This window comes from Strongylocentrotus purpuratus, unplaced genomic scaffold, assembly GCF_000002235.5.
Source record: "Strongylocentrotus purpuratus isolate Spur 01 unplaced genomic scaffold, Spur_5.0 spur5_scaffold_8, whole genome shotgun sequence".
In the NCBI taxonomy this organism is placed as follows: Eukaryota; Metazoa; Echinodermata; class Echinoidea; order Camarodonta; family Strongylocentrotidae; genus Strongylocentrotus; species Strongylocentrotus purpuratus.
In genome coordinates this window covers 23,280,610-23,302,658 of record NW_022145614.1, presented here as the reverse complement: position 1 = coordinate 23,302,658, position 22,049 = coordinate 23,280,610, and the positions used below count along the sequence as shown (strand labels likewise).

The window sequence follows — 22,049 nt, the reverse complement described above, 5'->3', positions numbered from 1 at the left end:
ATTTATAGTTGAATTATGCACATGCTTTAGTTTAGACATCAAACATGTATGTCTGCCCTATTTGTCAGTATACTGAGCTTTAAAATATATGTAGTTTTTTCTTTTACCCATTTCTTTAACCATTTCTGCATTGTTAACATTTAAAAATAATATCAATTGTCATCATTAATTCAGCATCTGGTATTCACGACATAAAAGGTCCATAATGAACGTCTCACTCAGCGGCGTATCTATAGGGGTGGCAGAGGGGGCACGTGCCCCGGGCGGCACTTGAAGGCACGCAAGGACAGAAGAACAACAAACAAAAAGAGAAAAGGGAGGAAAGGAAGAATAAAAACCATGATCATATTTTAATGAATAAATTATGGTTTGAGAGAGAAATCAAATGTAAACTATATGTACTTATCCCATATAATGATGTTCAAAATATGAATGTTTACGGTTCGATTACAGCCGAGGATTTAAAATTTTAAATGTTCCAATATTTGGGCAGCCAGCGAGGTGGCCAAATTGAATTTATTTTTATGTCAAAGTAACATTTTTACCAATAATAAATATTGTTATTATGTATATGCTCGTTAAATGTATAAACAGGATGATTGATACTCCAGACCTCAGCCCTCCCCCATGAAAATATGACCAACAAATTATGCCTATGATTTCATCGCTCCCATTTTATATGGGTGAATCCATAAGAAATTCAATGGGTTAAAAGTGCAAAAGATGTACCGCAATTTTATTGTTTTCCCCGGGTGTCATACCTAGCTATGTCACGTCGCCACTGGTGATACTGTAAATGACTTTAAGATAATTACCTCATTAAAAGCACATTTCCATTAAAAAAAAAAAAACTTTTCAAACAATAACAAACGCGTTTCTTAAATTTATATAACGATCCTTTTTAAAGTTAGCCATTCTTGAATTGCATTTTGCACAAATTATGAGACTTTCAATCAATCAATCAATCAATCAATCAATCACCTTTTCAATGAATCTCATTTACAGCAAACCAATACAGTTCAAAAGAAAATAAGAAAAATCACTACAGAGTGTATTACAATAAAGTATTTTCACATTTATTTTTTGCAGAAATACAATATTGTCTTAATAGTTCTTCGCACTTACAGACCAGGTGCAAAGTGAATACAATTCATTGTCTTGAGCAAACTGGAAACTGATCCCCACACAAAGTCAATAAGAAAGATAAACAAATGTAAACTTCTATAATCAGCACCTACAAAATAATGAAAGCATGTCCAGAACAGAAATTAATATGAGAAAGAGATCTAATCAAATCAATAAACCATAATTCAAGTATTATACATAGAAAAATCAAACTCATACAAATAATGTTATAACTACATAATATTTTTCTGTACAATGAAACTGTTCGATAAACTGCATTGTTAGTAATTTCTGCATAAGTTATGTAAACTGTGAAATATGTCTCCTTTATTTGTGAAGTTGAAATAGTGAGTATAATTTATTTATCAAGGTTACTTTGGTTGGTATATGGTGGGATATTCAAGGAGATTGGGGGAGGTTCAATACCTAATGATTGTCAATGATTACATATCCGTTTTATATATCACCATGAAATTCAGAATAAATTTTTAATGACAGTTACAGGGGTAAAAAGCAAGAGAATACATTTAAAGAAACAGAACTAAAGAAAAAAAGTGGAAAATATGAAGTAAAAAAGAAGTTTAAGTCAGGGAGTATACACACACACACATACAGAAGGTTAAACGGGAGAAATAGATCAATAGGTTTATTCCCAATGTAAAGGCCCGGTCACACAGAGGGGACGCATGGGGGACGCACGGCCGGCGCATGGAAAATTTGCAATTTTGGCCAGTGCGTTGTCGTTCGCTAGGCGTGCGTCATCACTCGTTACTCGTTCGTCGAGCGCGCTGGACCCACGCTATGCATTCGTCGTCATACGCTGTGTGCGTCGGGATTTTTTGAGCATGCTCAAAAACGTGCGCCGAGCTCGACGCATGAATGTACACGCCAAAGGCACGCCAGACATGCGTGGAGCGCGCTAGACCAGCGCCAGACATACGCGGAGCACACGCCCTGTATACGCACAGCACGCTAGCTACACGCTGTGCATTTTGTGTCAGCTCGCTAGCTTTTCCAAAATTATGACAAAAGTTAGGCACACGGCCTTTTCCGATTTCCAATGCGCTGGCCGTGCGTCGTAGAACGCGGTGCATGCGTGGACCATTCGTCCAGCGCGCTAGCAACACGCTGTGCATTCGTGGAAGTTGTTTTCATGTGCGCTCTGTGTGCGCCCTGTGTGCGCCCTGTGTGCGCCCTGTGTGCGCCCTGTATGCGTCCAGCGTGCTAGCAACACGCTATGCATTTGGTGTCAGCTAGCTGTAGCTTCGACAAAAGTTGGGCGCACGACAACGCACTGGCCAAAATTGCAAATTTCCAATGCGCTGGCCGTGCGTTCCCCATGCGTCCCCTGTGTGACCGGGCCTTAAGGTTAGGGAAATAATTTCATAGAAATGATATCATCTTAATACAACTATTTTACTTTTTCATCTGCGCAACTTAGACCCTTCTGTCATCAAGATGTTGTGTTTTTAACACAGTCAGACTTCAACTTCATATTTGTACACTTTCATTTTAGAGAAAAAACGCTGATCATATTATTTGAATATAAGAAAAATAGTTCAATCTATTTTCTATAGCATCATTGCACTAAAAATCCTCTACACAGTCTTCAAATTGGTTTCCATTACCATGGTTTAATTGCAATCATCCATCAAATTATAACATTGGTCAATATCTGAGTATAAAGAGCTATATAATGGGCTTGACTTTGAAAGGAGTGTTTTGCGCAGGGTGGAATTTGCAAAGTATTCTTGCCTAGCAAAGGACTACGGAAGCACATTTCAAAAAGGATTTCAGGGCATTTCCAGCGAGAATATCCTATTTAAAAAAGTAAATAAATGCATAATATTCACAAGCAAAAATATGCTATAAAAATATATAGCTGCATCAACACAGTGGCAAGCATATTACTACAAGGTGCGTTGATAAAAAACAATTATGTACAATGAAACAAATGAAAACATTAGGTATGTAAAATGAACTTAATACATAGATTAAAATGAAAATGACATGAACTTATGCAAACTGATTTTAAGTAGCTGGATTGCTACGATGAGACAAAAATACAAGGCATATGCAGTGCGGTAAAATGTAACAATGTTTTAGAACAATTTTGAAAGTTTGATTGTGTGTGCACAGTATCTGTCCTAATGGTTAAAGTCCATTTCTAACTTGAAGCTTTTTTTTTGCTTGATAAATGAGGAGACAAGAATATGCATACATTATATTCAAAATATTTTTTGTTGTTGAAAGAGTACATATTATGATTCACTGAAATGACTGCATGGATTGGCTGCATGTGGAAAGCCTAACAAAAAAAAAAAAACAAAAAAATAGAAATTAAAATAGCATGGGCAGGTTAGTGTTGCAGCAGTTGAATATATGAATGATTATTCAGACTTTTCAATTCTACAAAAAAAAAATTGTTTATATCTCAATTTTGTTTTATTGAGTTGAAACTCTATCTAAATGCTTTTCCATTGATTGGACACTTCGTCAAAGCACAAGACAAACTAAGACCCCCCCCCCCAACAACAACAACAACCACCCTCCATATCCACTTGCACTTGTTATTTTATCCTTCACACACACCCACATTTGTATAAGAATGGCATCCAATTAAAACATTATTGATGTTGCAACTTTTACCAAATAGAAATACAGAAACATGCATGATGGAATGACAGTGATGTGCATCATAAAACACAACCAAATATAACAACTCACATACATTTAACACAAAGATTATGGTTCCTCAACTATCACTGAACCATTTTTTAAATTCAGTTCTCACTTTTTCACTAAGACACTAAGGCCAACACTACACCTACATGTGCTATCATATCTTCTATTTCAGATCTATGCCCTGCACTTTGATTTATAGTACAAATCATTTCCTCTTTCCACACAGGTTTCCTGCTATTTATCACTTTTCAACAATGTTTCTTTCGTTTTTCTAAATTATTTTTGGGATTAACATTAGAATCTTATCAGGAGAGCATGAACAGGTAAAATCATTACATATTTATATCAATTAAAAAGTTATCACATTATTGTTTCCTGGTATTTTCTACACATACAGTGTTACAGATGTTAACAAGGATTGCTTTTACATCTTCTCTCTTTTGTTAGAAAGTTCATTCATTTTCTGTAGCTATCCTATACTGACAATATTGAAAACAAGACTTTATGAACAAATTAGAGTATGGAGCACTTTACTTGCTCTCAAGAAGGTCTTCTTATCACAAAATTAATAGAAAAGATGGACATGAACTTGAAAAAAAGGATGCCCCAGATCCACAATGATATTTTACATTGCTGTTCTTTTTGTTTAAAGTTTGTGTCTACATCATTGTTGTAATAATGATTATTTTAATAAGCCTGTTTTGTCTGGAAAAGATAGAGTGAAACATGTAACTGTCCAAAACCAAACCTCTGGATTAATATTTGGTCTTGCATCTTGGACTCGCACTTCTCCCTTGATTAAGGAACTCCAAACAATGCATTTAACAAAAAGAGTTATATGGCATCTGAATATCTGAATGTCGCCCTCCAAATATAAAAACCGTTCATAACCCTCACTCAACAACAGACAAACAAAAATTGATTCTCCCTAAGTCCAGACTCTCACCTACTAAAAAACTGCTTCAAAAATATGCAACAATACCCAACTTTCCATCACTATCCAATCTTGCAGCTTTCAAGAGATCCCTTCAAACATACTCCTTCCCTTTTTAACATAAATATGATTTTATGAATTTTGTGTTTCATGTTTCCCTTCATATTTTGTGATTTGGTAAGTGACATGGTACTTTTTGTTTTTAATTGCTCCTAAATGATCAACGTTAGTATTACTATTATCATTATAAGACAGAACTGTTTTAAAATCAAGCAAACATAGTACTGCTTTCAAAATGGCATGACTTGACAAAGCAAAAACTTACATAACATTATTTTAACAATGAAAAGAAGAAAAGCATTGAGAAAAAGTAATATTTTAACAAACAAAAAACCATAAAATCTCATTAAAAAGTATGAAAATAGATGAAAAACAGTGGTGGATTGTGTAAAGCATTTTATGAGTACATTTTAATGGAATAGTACAAATATTACAAATTACAATACAACAAAATCATGATATAAATAGCATGTGGAGGTGTCATTGTCCAGTGGCTACATCACAGGACTGTGGATCACATGGTTCACTGTTTGAGTCCAGCGCAGCACTCATGTCCTTTGGCAGGACACTAATCTACATCTGCCACACTCGACCCAGGCGAGGTACATGTGTACTTGACAGAAAATGCTAGACTGCCATAATGGCAGCCATGCTAAAGCTCAAAGGATGTCAAGTCTGACACACATGAATGCTATTAATACAAAAACCCACTGTTATTACAGACAGTGTATTATTATTAAAAAGCACTGACTATAAAAAGGGCAGTATATTAAATATATGTACCTGCTTAAATACTCTATACGTACCACACATCTAATACCGTGAAAATTTATTTTGATCTACTTCTAATAGTACATTAAACTAAGAATAAGATTCAGATTTAATTTGAAATATGGTTTAATGCTTGGATATTTACTTGTAAGTAAACGGCTAAAACTGTGAACATGAGTTAAAGTGCACATATAACTTTTCTATTCATACATGTGCTCAGAAATGGTTTAGCCTTGCTCAAGCTCATGTATATGTTATCAGAGCATGGTGTATTCAGATGAAGAGAGCACCTGGGTTGAGAGAAACAAGTATAGAAGAAATGCCTTGCATGGGGATTGGACTTGAATCATATCCCCAATAATATGGAGTCAATTAGATGAAACCCACTACCACTGTACTCATATCAAGTATTTATTAATTGAATGTCTTGTACACTGTCCAGAATAGAATACTTCCTACTATACAAAGTTACAAGTTTACACTATACATGTACAAAACTAATTTCCAGAACCTATGTGTATGTACAGCTTTCCTAAATACAGGCATGCTTGATTCAGGTATAGAGTACTTTTGAAGTACTTGATTTTTTTTATAGGACTAGACCTAGTAGTACAAACTTTGAACATGAAAAATGTCACATCAGTGCTGAATTAATTGACTCAAACCGGTCTGATTTTTGCCAAGTCAAACCGAAAATCAGTCTAAAACAAAAATCCTCTCACACTTAATTAACAGAATCAAAGTCTGAAATAGTTGAGCGTTTGTTACTTGATCATCCTGCGAAATGAAATGATTAAAAGGCTGGAAATAGTATTTCCATGCCAAGCATAGTCAGAATTCAGCTCATTTAAGTTGCATTATCCTAGCTAATGAAACTATTTAGATTATGTATGTGTCTTACTCAGTGGGGGGATATCTTATATTTCAATTTTGGTGAGTACTGACAGTCAGGCAAAGAGCTTTGGCTGAAATATAAAAACTTTAATAATCAAAGGGTATATACCTAAGAATACATTGGGAGAAAACATGATTTTCCCAAAAAGAAATTATGATTTTCCTGCAAAGAAATTCAAATTCTACTCATTACTAAACAATGTTTAGTCCACTATGGATATAGAAATATATTGACAATATTCTGTGTTTCTGGTCAAATTCTACCATACGATACTAGGTTTTTCCCTCCAATGGGAAACGTATTTGAAAAATAAAGCAAGAATAGAAAAACATGTTCTGTTTATTTGAAAATATACAAAGCAATGCACATATGCACACACTTAACATTTTGAATATTTCTTGATTTGGAGCATTGTAAGTGGCTGCCGTAAGATTGAAGCAATAAAAATGTTTTTAAGATGGTAAATTACTAAGAAAAAGAAGAAAAAAAAGATGAAGACTGGGCACAAGGTACTTTCATTAAGAATACAAAAATTTACAAAATCTGAAAGTACAACAATACAAAAATAACACCTTTCCCCCCAAATAATTGCACCTTTCAAACCAAACTCTGTCATAGAACTCTGCAAACTCTTTGATTTACTAAGAAAAAGAAGTACAGACAAGGTTTTGATTGCAGCACAGTCATCATTAAATGCACAAACATTGGGCATTGCTTCTAAAGGAGAGTAAATTTGTTGTAGAATGATTGTTCAGATAAATCCTCTTCTCTGTTTTGCATCTGTGTCAAAGATCTCGTTCCTTCCTTCCTTCGCTGTCCATCTCCTCTCTCTCATTCTCAAACAATCCACACACACACACACACACACACACTCTCACACACATACCCACACAACACTCTGCCTGTCTTAATCCCTATTTTTAAAATTTCTTTCTCCAATCTATCTCTCTCCAATTATCTATCTTCTTGAAAACCAGTGAAAAACACACTACTGACATAGCAGAAAGTCATATTTTTCTTTACGCAATAACTGTAGAGATATCTTACTGTAAAACAATTCTTTATTACAAAAACTACGTGCAAATCATCTGAAAACATGATTCTGAACAGTCAAAAGAGACTTTTTTATGACTAGACATGAATATCTTTTTTTCTTCATATTTCATATTAAGTTATTCAATTTCTATAAACTTTGATACGGAAGGAACTTAAATCCTATGCCAACTTCTAGAATTCCCATAACACCAGAAGTGCTCCTAAGATTTTTAAAACTAATTTCATGCAGAAGGAATGTAAAGGATTAATTTCCAAGCCTGAGACCTAAAAATTGAGTCTCCTGCTCTAAACATAGACATAATTTTCTCCTCCACTATAACGTGAATGAACCATACACACTTATACGCAAACAGATACATGCGCATAATAATCTACAGATTGTTTCATACGCATCAAACATTATAGGATAACAGGCTGCTGACACAAACAAAAGTTCATAGTAGAGAGAAAAAATTACTCAGAGAAGAAAACCAAACAAGACATCTGATTAGTTGAATGATCGTAAGATGTCCCCTCTCAGCCAATCACATCAGATCATCTAGAGGATCTCGGCCGCCACCGAAGTAGTCCAGGCCCTTGGTTGGTCGTTTCCTGTAGTCCCCATAGTCGTTGAGGATGTCTTCATCGCTTGATATGTCGCCGTATCGGTACTCGTCCTTGTACTCATCAAAGAGATCTTCATGTCCTGTGGATCATTAAGAAACAGAAAAGATAATATCAGGTACCACATGTATAAAAAGACCACCCATACTAAAAGATCTCCTGCCTATTTATTCTTTTCCTTGGTCTGTATTTCACATTAACTCGTATCCTGCCATAAGGCTGCATGCACGCTTCCGGTATAGTGCTTTGTACAAGCGAGCGCGCTATCGATTGGCTGCTTAATTCACGCGAGCGAGCTACGGCTTCGCTACTTCATGCAGGCTTGCTCGCATTCGTAATAGCAGTTATTGTTCATGCTCATTGTACTGTCCTGAGTGCTTTGCACGTGCTATTGATCGTACCATCGTGTGCGTCAGATTATCTCAAAATAAACTTGGCACAGGGGGGATTTGTGGCTTGGCACAATGGGGATTAGCCCTGTGGCTCTGGGCTGTATTCATTATGGCAGGATAAGAGTTATTACACAAGTTCCAAAAGAACGGATTAATACCGACTATTGCCTTTCAAGACTGCCTGTCTTGTCTCCCTTGAGTGTTATTTTTTATTTCATTCTATATTTCAGAAGGATCATCAAGTAAAACAGCATAAAGGCATATTAGAAATTGTCTATTTACTGACAAAGCTTAAATGTTACTTAACAGAAGAACAGTGATTTCAAATAAAAAGCATGTAGAATCCAAGTTTCTATTGGTTTCTTAGAATAAACTCTTTTTAAAAAGTTCACTGGGGGGGGGGGGGAGCAGCAAAATTACAGGATTAGAGTAGTGCCAATTTAGTTTGACACACAGCTACTTTATGAGTAGATTCCTGTGGGAGCCATGTCATTTTTTTAAAACCCTTGTAATCTTCCTGAACCATTCAAGTGTCTTCATACAAACAGTACGTTTAGTTATTTGGGTGTGATTGCCTTAGAGGCAGATCCAGGATTCAATAAAAAGAGGGGGTGGGGGGGGGGGGGTGTTTGGGAAGGGCGAGATAAAAAAAATCCCTGACTAAGCAAATTGGGTAAAAATTATGAAAGGGGACACATTTTCTATCATGTCAACATTTTCCATTGTGTACTAAATGCTCTATTTGAATTTAAATGAGGGGAGGGTCACAAGTCAGTTGTGCCTCTCTAAATCTGCCAATGATTTTGTGATGTCTTCTAATGATCTTTTGTTTAATCATCCTCTTTCAAGAAATTGTCCAATGATGCCTCACGTTTATCTGGATCCTCATCTGGGTAGTCATTCCTCCAATTATTCTCATCGTTGCTATCATCCTCATCATCGTACTTCTCGTGGGAACCCTCATCAAAGAAATCATGCACTAGCTCCTCATCCTCCAACTGCACAGAAAGAACAACAAACCACAGGCATTTCAAACAGATGAATTTAAGACTCTTAATGCTCTAAAATTATGATAATTAAAAAAAAATACAAATGAGGAAAATACGCATATATATATACATATATATATATATATATATATATATTTGCTTCTGGTAGGGATGTTTTAGCGAGGTTTATGCAATTTGTACATTTCTCATTCTAATAATTTTTCCCTTTCAACAGTTATTTGAATGACTGTCTAAAGTCTGTAACACATGTAATCTTAAACGTATTCCTATGAGTAAATTCAACATCATGTATGCATGTATGAGTGGTGGGTTCGGGTGTTCAGCATGTGCAGTCATATTACTAAATGGACACACACAATAAAGCTCAATTTATTGTGCTTTATCACTTAAGAGTAAGATTTGGGTTTGATGCTGACTGTCATAATACGGGCATCTATTCAGGTTACCCTCTGATATATTACCTTTTCAGGTAAAGCTTTAATAGTTAATGCTGCAGTTTCAATAGCAGTAAGTACAATAAAAAGGGGTGGAATTTATGCCAGTAAGAAGTGCAATTTCAATCTGAATTTGCTCTTTGCTTTCCTATTTGTGATGCTTTGAAAAACATGGGTACTACACTCCAATATGCTATTGACTCCCCAGACAGAGTATAAACATACCTGCACACCAGTAACAACAGTCTGGCCGAAGTCAAGCTGGTTGTCGTCTGTGTAGTAGAGATCGTACACGTACTCACTGTCGGGACCGTCATCGATAACTAGCTTCTCTCGGATCATTTTAACCGAGTTACATGTGATGTCGTCTGATTTGGAGGTCTTACTTGATGATTTAGCCTGTAAGAGGGAGGAATGAACACTTTAAATACAGTTCTCTTTATATCTACTGCTTCAGGTTAACCTCCAAAGTCTTTTTTAATAGGGCATATTTTTCAGGTAAACTTTCAATATGTTAATTAGTTTCAATAATCCTTCAATATTTACACTCAAACAATAAATCTAACAGCAACAGGAAGCATGCATGAGAAAAAAACAGGCAAAGAAAAAGAAAGTGAGCAGACAAACAGATGGAAGCACAGCTAAAGCCGAGGTAATAATCTTCAAGTTTGGAGCGCTTAGTGATTGTATTAAGCGCTATATAAAAACTGAGTATTATTATTAAAGAAGAAGAAAGTGGGAGAGGAGTAGCAGACCATACTGGTCAAAACAAAGAAATGAGTGAAAGGAAATTTCATAGCCATGATCTCATCTTTCACACATCTTTGTATCTGTGAGTACATGCAATTAAAATTAAAAAACACACACGAGGACAAAGGTCATTTAAACATTTAACAATCAATCTTTTTCTGTTCGATACATCACACATTATGTGCATCATAGTTCATATCAAAAAAAGAAAAATACTGATACCTCTTCATCTATGACAGCATCAAATAGACTGAAAAGTTCATCCTTCGTTGCTCCTTTGTTCCGACCCACACCATTACTAACACTAGAGGGCGCACTTTGCCCATCAAGTCCTTTCAGATTCACCCCTCTGTATGTGGACACAATCTGGAATCTTCCCTCTTGCTGAGCAGCAAGCTGGGATGCTCGACTCTTGCTCTTAGTGTCCGATTTCGACTTTGATTTTGATTTGCTCTTCTTAGACTTCTTGGATGAGGCCGATGATGATGACGATGATGATGTGGTGGTTGATGTCGATGTGGGTTTGGGCTTGGCTTGTGGTTTGGGGGGTTCTAGGTTGGCATAGAGGTGGAGAGTAGTGAGCGCTGCCTGTATCCTTTGTGAAATGGGTTGGTTCTGCAAGTAGAAATAAAAACGCATTAATGATTGGGAATGAAACAAGCTCTGTGATTGTCTCTTATTTATTTAATGATACAGAAAAAATACATGAAAAAAGGGACAATTAAAAACAAATAAGGAAGGGAGTCTGTTACATCAATTTTCTATAACATGTCACATTAATGGTAGATGAGCAAAACTGATTTTCAAATGAGCAAGAAGGAAAATGTTGTGTATAAAAATCAGTTTTCTTATGAATTTCTGACAAAGACAGTCAGAAACAAAGAGATTTAGAGAGAGAGAGATTTAAGGGGGGGGGGGGGGACGGAATGAAATTTTATTTTCCACTCTTTTGATATTAGAACGTGAACATCTGTATAAAATCCTTTTGAATTCATGCCTTACAAACAAAGAGATCAATGTTCAAATTGATTTTACTATAACATGAAATATTGCATTACATACATGTGTAAATCTGTTAAATTCATAATGTGATTCCAAGCTTTCCTAATTTACACCGAACTGACAAATATATATTCGGACCCGAGGACAAGATCCTCTTCCCCATGAGCCAATTTAGATGCCCTGAGCATCACCAGAGCATGGATGCACACCACCGCACAGGATTTAGGCTTGTACCTGGATCAGCACCCAAGCATGCAAGATGCTAAATGGATTTCTCACATGTTCCAGTGCAGGCGGCCAAGTGGTGACAGCTGGGTGCAGAGAGATTGCCAGCTAGTCTTCTTAAGATGTCAGACTGCATCTTTATTGTATCTATCATCCCATCTTATAATAATAGTATCCTTGTGATTTTCATTACCATATATTCACATTGCTTTTATTATATCATGGTACGACAAAATCATTTTTGCTAAAGTTCCCATCATTATAACTCTCATTAATGGTTAAATAAAGATACTAATTCAGGTGCAAATCTGCATACCCGGTACTATTCAAGAATATAAATAATCACAAATTAGAGGTTAAAATTAAGCAAGAGGTTTTAGGTTGGAGACTAGACACGAGATGCAACATTTATCAGAAACAAATGGATATTCCTAATTTCCTATGAATAATGATTTAATGTCATGATGAATTGCTTCAAATGAAATACAATAAGCACTCTCACTCAGTCCTTTCTATTTCCTTTCTATACTCTCAATCTTCTGTGAAAAAAAATACAACCACACCCACATATGTATCCTTTAGACACATGGAAAACTGGACCCCCTCCCTCATTCTCTCTCATCCTCTATCCATTACTATATCCTTCATTCTCTCTCTCTCTCTCTCTCTCTTTCTCCTGTCCATCTGTCTTTTGCTCTCTCAATCTGTTTCATTTTCTTGATCATGTTCTATGTCTAATAATACACCAGTTTACGGTGGTGTGCGCCATTTTAAACAAAGCCAATGACCTAGAGTTCATGTATTTATGCGTAAATTAAGGTTGCGCCTATGCAAATTATGATGACATCGCTGCCTACGCGCTGCATTTGGCGCGCACATCATCATTTGCATGGGCGCAATCTTAATTTACGCATAAATACCACTGGTCAAAGGTTATTGGCCCTGTTTCAGGGCCAATGACCCGAGGTCAACTGTCTGCGCATGCGCACTGATACAACCGTAAACTGGTGTATTCTCTCTTCCATATTCTCTCTCTCTTTCTCTCTCTCTCGCTCTTCTCTCTTACCTATCTATCCCCTCTTTCCACTTCCCCCTCTTGCTCCCCATCCCTCCCTTAGGTACACTCATACAGATGAATGGTACCACTCTCTTCCTGTCTCCCATTCTCTCTTGCTCTCTCTACCATTCAATTTTTCTCTCTTCTCTCTCTCTCCCCTCCATGCCCCATCCCTCCCTTAGGTACACTCATACAGATGAATGGTACCACTCTCTTCCTGTCTCCCATTCTCTCTTGCTCTCTCTACCATTCAATTTTTCTCTCTTCTCTCTCTCTCCCCTCCCCATCTACCTATCTCTCCCCTCCATGCCCCATCCCTCCCTTAGGTACACTCATACAGATGAATGGTACCATTCTCTTCCTGTCTCCCATTCTCTATTGTGCTCTCTATCATTCTCTTCTCTCTCTCTCTCTCTCTCTCTCTCTCTCTCTCTCTCTCTCACCTATCTAGCCCTCTCTTTCCACTTCCCCTCTTGCTTCCCACCCCTCCCTTAGGTACACTCATACAGATGAATGATACCATGCTCTCTATCATTCTCTTTTTCTCTCTTCTCTCTCTCTCCCTCCCCATCTACTGCCTCCCCCCTGAGGTACACTCTCTACATGTGAATGACACGGGTGACATTATGTGTGTTTTAGGATCAGACGAACCCTCAAGGGAAAGGCCAGGAACATTTACTTAGATGCATCAGATTCAACAAAGAGCTGTTAGACCATCTACACATGTTATGTACGTTGGAGGAGAGCAGTGTGATTCTCCACAAAAGTACATCGGGATGTTTAGGTGACCCACCCTTTGCTTGGCTAATTAGAAAGGATACTCCAGGTGCCTAGTTATAAAGTGCACATCAAATCAGTCAACCAGGTGTTCAGGTAGTAGTAGAAGTAGTGATAAACGGTTTGCATATGCCTGACCTTAAAGGTACATTAACACCTAATGGCATCATTTTTAAGCCTGAAGTTCTAATTCTCAAAGCAGTCAGTAAATTTGATTTTAAGAAAAAATGACAGGCCTATTAGTTGAACCATAAGTAAGAATAGTGTACTTTCAAAGAGAAGTTTTGAGATTTATTAGCCCAATCACTCATTCGGATATCAAGATCAAGAGACTTTTTGTTCATGAAATAACATTAAATCATGTATTCCACGTATTATCTAAGCTTTCACATCACTTGTATTTCAAAAGCATATGCTAACATCATTTACTTCCCATGCTCTTTTTCAAATATTTCCTTGTAATTTTTCATTTAAAAAAAATACCATTTGATGTCTCCTACTAATATTACTAACTGTCATCATCTGAACATCAATATATCATTCAGAATAAGTTAACATACTTTCCTTGATGTATTATTACATCAATAACTTCCATATGAAAAAGCAACTAATTGCCTTGATATGATAACCAAAAAACAACAACACAAGAAAGCCCAAGGCCAAGAAAGAATAATTGATATTGAAGGCTCATTTTTCTGCCATCTCTCCCTTCCCCCTCTCTGTCTCTCTTTCTCCCCATCTCTCCCTTCCCACTCTCTGTCTCTCTATCTCTCCCATCCCCCTCTCTGTCTCTCTATCTCTCCCATCCCACTCTCTGTCTCTCTTTCTCTCCCATCCCCCTCTCTGTCTCTCTTTCTCTCCCATCCCCCTCTCTGTCTCTCTTTCTCTCCACCACCCTGGAGAAGATTCATCCATATTGTCTATTGATCCAAACCTCAAAAGGAATAACATTGTTTCCTGCACAATGCATGATGGGTATTGATTGCTTTTCCTCCCCCTCATTCCACTGACGACGAACCCGCTGTCGGAGATCATCCGCTCCAAGCGTTCGCTGACCGTAACGTACATGGTCAAGGTCGGACAGCCTCTTCTGATGGAATAATTGTCCATCTTCGGGAGTGTTCTTCATCTTTTTAAGTGTTTAATCAGAGAAATTGAATGCTAGCTCAAACATTTATTTATACAAAGGCAAGCAAGAAAGGTTTGATCTTGGTCATGAATGGCAGTCTGCATTTGTAATGCTGGTAAACTAGCGGGAGCAATTCTCCAAATAGCTGAGCCAAAATGAAAAGCATTCAAGGAATTTCTTCCTACAGGTTATCCATTTACTTCACCTGGGTGGAGAGTGGCAAATATAGATATCTTGCCTTGTATTGTATGCTGTAGTACATATGGGTGATTGCTAATTCTAGAATTAAATCAAACATACCCCAATTACATGCATGTGGCAATTACAATGTAAGTTCTCAATGTGTAATTTACATGTATATCATGCAAGTAATAAACAAGTTGCAAAGATCCTTGTTTACTCCTATTGACAAGAAAACTGTCAAACACATTCCTGATTAAAACTAGTCATGAGGAGAAACAATTTTCAGACACTCCTTGGTATAATCATTTTTCCAGCCATCGTAAATAAGCGGTGGAGAAGCAGTGGCAGAAATAATTAATTAGCCACCGCGAAAGATAAAAGAGCACCGATTGTAATAAGTACTGTAATCGATATGGCAACTTTTAAAGACATAGATGCACATGACTTTTTTCTTGTATGACTTTTAAATTTCAGTTTCAAAAGCTAAGCAAATTTAGCATTTAAGTTGTGTACTAAGTGGATTTGAACATAATTTTTCATTAAAATGAATTTCTTTACTTGCAGGTGATTCAAGTTTTGCATGATGCAATTATTCAAATTATCTTTGAATTTTTAGGCAAAACTAAAGGATTATAATTTTCAAATTTTGGTATATACATTTTTTTTTAACACAATCAAGAACAACCAAGCATAAGAATGAACCGCTTTGTTAACTCACATGCTGCATTTTTTATAATGAAGTATTAATACATTGAAACTTGGCATTTGCTAATAAAACAGGGAATATCTTTCCCGACAGTACATCGGGTATAGAGGAAATGATTCGTACCCTGGATGAAAACAAATATCTTGACCTTTATCATAAAAATAGGTGTTTTTCTTTAAGGGAAAGCCTGTATGATAAAACCACATGAGAGATTGATGACAGAAAAAGAAAGAGAAACGCTGGTAGACATATTCACAAGATTCTGGTCCTTTAATCAAAGCCAGCCTGCTCCTACTATTACAGTCATCTCAGGTTTTATGCAGCAACGTGTAAATGTCAACGTGGGGCTAGCTAGCTTGGAGGAGTGTGCACTGGCTGAATAGAAATCGGAGTAGACATAAAGAGAATGAAAGTGGAGCAATGAGATAGAGACAGAGAGATAAAGAGACAAAGTGATAAAGAATGACAGAGACTGAAAGAGAGAGAGAGAGAGAGAGAGAGAGAGAGAGAGGGAGAGAGAGAGAGCCAATAGTGAGGTAAAGAGAAAGATATATAGTGCATACATGAAATGAGAAAACAAGAAAGTAAGGAAACTACACAGTGACAGACTGACAGACAGATGAAGATAGATAGATAATGAGAGAGAGAGAGAGAGAGAGAGAGAGGTGGGGGAAGGAGCAGATAAACAGAGGCAGAGACATAAATAAATACCTGTGATAGAGTGTGTTCGAGAGAGAGAGAGAGAGAGAGAGAGAGAGAGAGAGAGAGAGGTGGGGGAAGGAGCAGATAAACAGAGGCAGAGACATAAAGAAATACCTGTAATAGAGTGTGTTCAAGAGAGAGAGAGAGAGAGAGAGAGAGAGAGAGAAAGAAAAAGAGAGAAAGGGAGAGAGACAAAGAGAGAAAGGGAGAGAGAAAGGGAGAGAGAAAGAGAGAGAGAAATTGAAAAAGGGAGAGAAAGAAAGGGAGACTGAGAAAGGTGATCAAGATAAATCCACCCTGAATATTGAATAGTGTGACCTAAGTGCCTCTATTGATAGCCATAAGACAAGCATCTACGTTCCATGTAAAGCAATCATACAATGCCATAAGAATTACTTATACTATTGTACTATCATGTTGTAGTGTCACAAACAAACTTGAATCACCAATTAATAATCAACGTGTGACTCAGTAGAACGTACTGGGAAATAATTACTTTCTAATCACTGTACAGATGAGGGTAATGAATGACGAAAATGTCACTCTCATCATGATAGATACCTGGGCTTCTCTTCCCAACGGGGCATGGGTCTGATACCCACTACTGGGCCTCTTCTGGTAATAGTGATAGATTTACAATAAATTGTAGGAGGGGAAGGGTGTGGATGGATGCAAGGTACATGGTTGGTGAAAGAGTGGAAAGGTGAATAGTTATTATACAACACCTACGTGGATCCTTGTCATTTGATTGGAGGATTGTTGGTCATATGATACTCAATAAATGTTCTATTGCACGGGCGTGCATTTTTGGTTATATTCGCCGTGTATTTTTTGGTTATATGCAGACTGCGTACCTCTCTGCCTGCGTGTATCTGATGCGAAGGCAATCTGAATGCATGTAATCGAGAAGGCTTGACTCCAACTTTAATTCATCTTTAATATAAGGAGTAAAGCATAATTTGTTGATTAACGTTCTATTAGATCTTCTTCGATGTTGTATAAAACAAATAATGAATGTTTTTCATTCGTTCAATAGTGCAAATATTTGCATTCGGTGAAAGATTAACATTCTATTCAACGAGGCACCAGCTGAGTTGAATAGAATTAATGTTAATCTTTCAGTGAACTCATAACCATTCATTATTTGTATACTAATTCATAAATGGGGAAAGGGGTGGTGCATTATGGTGAGTACAAATTGGGCACTTTTCAACCGAAATTCTGTCTGGAGTGTTACCCCATACAAAACTTAATGGGTACAAAAAGGCTATTTTAATCAATTTAAATCAATAATAGGCCCTTTTACAGATTAATCAATTAAAAAGTATGATAAATGAGACGGGTTTAATCAATTGGAGAGTCATATGGTTGTAAAATTTGTGTTTTAATGTGCGATGTATTCTACTTGTAACCACTTTCCCAGATACTTTTATCACCTGTGTTATCTATAGTAGATGTGAGGTAACACACATTTATAAATAGATCTCTTGGAAAAATAAAAACATCAGCCACATGTTGAAGAAATTCCACTCAGTGGCCGATAAACATCGATCAACTAAAATGCCATCTAAAATATGGAAATTCTCTGACTCCTTCCTGATATCTGAGACAGACTGGAGCCCCTGATGACCAGGGGCTACCTGTTAAGATGGTTAGGTTTCCATGGTGACAAGCGTCACCACCATTGGTTGTGACTCTCTGCTGCTTTAAAGAGATGGTGGAGTTCTGGTTAAGGGGATAACTCAATATCTGAGCTTCATTTTTTTTAAATTCCTACATGTACAACATGTATGTGGAAGGACATCATAGTATGAACACATTTTCATTAGAATTTTACCTTTTCCCCACATGTAGTCAAGTAAAGCTTACGATGGCTGTCACCTTAAGATTTGTCTTTTGAGACCACCATCCTAGTCAAGCATCGCTTATGATGGAGGTCTCCGGCACTCTCCCACAGATAGTTAGGATAATAATTTAAATTCATAATATACTATGTTGTAGAAAAATGAAGTTTGTTATTATATTATACAAAAATGTATATGTAAATCTCATCTTGACATGAAGTTATTATTATTTGCATTTTTATTATATCTTACTTTTACATGTTCTTTGTTGTTTAGTTATTATATTTGGAAAATGCAGAAATGAAATGAGATAAAATAAAGTAGTAGAATACCATCAGTAGGCAACGCTTATCACTGTTATTTTCATCAAAATTTGTTTTATTCTCATGACTCCAAAAACCTGGCAAAACACTATCATTCTGAAACACATATACTATATTAATCACAAACATTCCCGTTAAATAAAAACATTGTATACAATTTTTATTTACACTGCAATTGCATGACCTATTGACCATTACTCCACTTTTTCTTTAAGATGCAGCAGACGAATCTCTCTGCCATGCTTGAGGGTAAAATGCCTCTTCACAGGCTGACCACTGCCTGTTCATCCAGGCTTGACCATTAGGTAGGCATGTTTGCTGTGATATTGGACCATGCATGGTCAGAGGAATTGGTGGTCATCTGTAATATAATGATGGATTGCCAATTAAGTGCTTTTTGTGGAGTCTTCGAGCAGGTCATTATGCAGATAAGGGGCTTGTGGATATTTTACACTTTTTTTCACTTTTGTATGGATATTATAGAGTAACTCTTGCCTTTTTGTGCATTTAAAAGATTGAGAGTGGAGATCCATAAGCATTGTTTATCATTGATCATAAATCATATTCATAATGTCCATGCACTATTCCCCTCCGGAGACAACACAAGGCTGTCCTCCATTGACCTGCTTACGAAGAGCCTTGCAATAGGGCGTGCAAATTGGCAACGAGTGCTGGGCCTACACGCGTTGCTTCACGGCGTCCTTGGCAGGTACGAGTGATTCACAGCTAGACAAAAATAAACCGCCTTAATACTCGCAGGCACACACACTCGAGGGCAAACGGGGAAATTAGCAAGCGGACACTCGAGAACAATCACTTGGGGTGCTCAAACTGGTGTGCGTCCAGAGCCTTCTCATCGATGACCCCTGGGATTAGCGCCCTCTAGCAAGGTGCAAGGGTTAGGTCAATTAGAATTTTCATCTCTACAAAGGGAGGTACATGTATGGATATGGCAGGGCTTTGGGAGAATGGGATTGAGAGAGGAGAGGATTGAGAGAGGAGAGGAGAGGAGAGGGACAGAAAGAGAAAGAGAGAAAGAGAGAGAGAGAGAGAGAGAGAGAGAAAGAGAGAGAAAGGAGAGAGGAGAGGGGGGGGGGGGGGGGGGGGGAGAAAGAGAGGGTAAGAAAGAAAGAGAGCAAGGGTAGATCGATGTTGATGAATGTGAGCCTCAGGCTTCTTGAATTTTAAAACAAATCATACATGCTGACAAGCTGCAACTTGTCCGAGGTTAATAATTCAACATGGCAGCAATTAATGCAATCTTATTCAAGACTACCATCAGGTAAAAGAATACATTTTAATACCATATACATCAAGACAATCAAACTATTGCTGCTCTTTGTATTCCCAATAAACTGTATGGTAGCCTCACTGTACCTTCCATCATCATCATCACCACAACCAAAGCAATGTGACCACTATTATTATGTTATTATCATTATGTAGTGGTTTGACTTCCCAAGACTAGCAGTATTCCAGACCTAATACCACAAGCAAGCAAATCTGACATTTGCTTATGTTGCTAGCCTTCTCTTTGCAAGCAAACATATCGTATTACCACTCCTCCATAATCCAAAATGCATCAGCGCATAATTAAGGAGTCTGATTCTATTACATGTACATGGGACATGCAATTGTATGAACTTGTCAGCCAAAGAAATCTATTTGAACAAAATTAACCTGCTAGTAAAGCATAATTTATAGCATCTACAATCAATTCACTAAGAGCTGCAACTGGTATATGTTTATGTACTCTACTACACAGCACTAGTATGGTGAAGAAACACTATTGCAGATATTTAGAAATCTAATGTTTATTCCCATACCTTTACCAAGAGATAGTGGTGTAAGCTACCTAAACCACAAAATGAAGGATATTTGAATATTACAAAACCAATGTTTTTACTAAGGCACAAGTAAATTTATGAGAAAAGTGTGTAGTGGTTATGTACGCTTCATGCGAGCTGTTCCACCATACTATGTCTTTGAGGCAGGACGTACCTCACATTAATGCATGTATCTACATTGACATATAACGTGATTAGCATCACAGCTAAAGTACGAGGAGTTGAAACAGGGATTTCCTCCCCTCATTAGATGTTCTGATGCCCTCTTATAGGATTGGTGGGGACGGTGCAAGGCTTATCAACCAAATGATCGCATACTTTCACAAATCTTCCTCTTCTAGTTGATGCAATTTGAGAGATGTGAGATGTATACAGAGATGGTATTGCATTACATTATGGTTGAGTGACTAGCAGGCTTGGCCATGTTGAGGGATATAACAGGGCTTGAAAATAGAAGAACACACAAGATTCCATTGACCATCTAAAATCCTCCAGGACAATCTAAAAGTCCTTTCTTGCCCGTAAAGTAACTATAGAATCTCAATGTTTCATGAGAATTTTGAGCAGTTCATTGTATATAAACCACATAACCACCAAAATCTAAAATTGGCAAATTAAGAAATCATCTACATGTAGGTTGCCAAGCTGGCAACCCAAATAGTTCTTTTTTTAAATGAGAGCCTTGAATAGGATAGTTAATGAGTTATTCCAAACTTTAAAGTGACAAACCAATCTCACTGAATCATAACTTTGTTTCATATTGACGGGAAAAAAAATCATATCATGGAGTAGTGTTCAAATGCATTAAAACTATTTTTTTTTAAAAGTGTTTATATCATATGACACATATACATTCCATCCTCATCAGATTCTAAAATATCGCCCCCAAGAAAATTTACCAACTTGTGATTATCTAATGTTTGAAATAGATATAAAAAAGGCACAAAATGTATACAAAATGACAATCACTTCACAGACTTGTGAAATGTCTGTATTTGCCCTTTAAAATAAAAAATCTTCCCGGCATTCTCCCTTGAAAGGAAGCAGACAAGGCAGAATGAAAGAAAATTATAATTTAACCTCAAGGATATGCAAAGCTTTGAAATTGAACCCGTTTCCATAGATCTTGCACGTTGCATGTGGGCATGTATGTGTATAATTGGGTTTTACAGACGTGTATCAATCAGAACTGATTACACATCTAGCATGCACATTTTGAATGTAACAATCTGTAAATCAAGAGAGTTTTGAGTCAGGTTATGTGGGTGTCCGTCACAGTTGGTTTGCCACTAGACCTACTTATATCTCCCATGTACATATTTAGAAATATGATAACATGCACAAATATTTAATCATTTACAACTGTATGGCTTACTAGTATTGCCCAGTGTAATAAACTTCAAGAGATGCAGACTGTATCACATAATTAACTGTGGTTGAAATATGGTCACTGATTAGTGACTCCTAAATCACCATTCACCAATCTCAAGAAGTTAAGAATTCAATAAACTTTGCCGAAAAGAAAGTAAAAAACTACAT

The 22,049-nt window shown here is 36.9% G+C and overlaps 1 protein-coding gene across 1 annotated transcript; it reads right to left on the bottom strand.

The window, feature by feature from the left end:
* Positions 1-4,128: 4,128 nt before the first annotated feature.
* On the bottom strand, positions 4,129-11,369 carry LOC756196 (probable RNA polymerase II nuclear localization protein SLC7A6OS). The gene is made up of 4 exons (XM_030975502.1): positions 10,938-11,369; positions 10,191-10,364; positions 9,393-9,519; positions 4,129-8,211 (listed from the first exon to the last, which is right to left on the bottom strand). Exons 1-4 carry the CDS (start codon positions 11,352-11,354, stop codon positions 8,051-8,053), a joined length of 879 nt encoding a protein of 292 aa, XP_030831362.1. The 5' UTR covers positions 11,355-11,369; the 3' UTR covers positions 4,129-8,050.
* Positions 11,370-22,049: the final 10,680 nt, after the last annotated feature.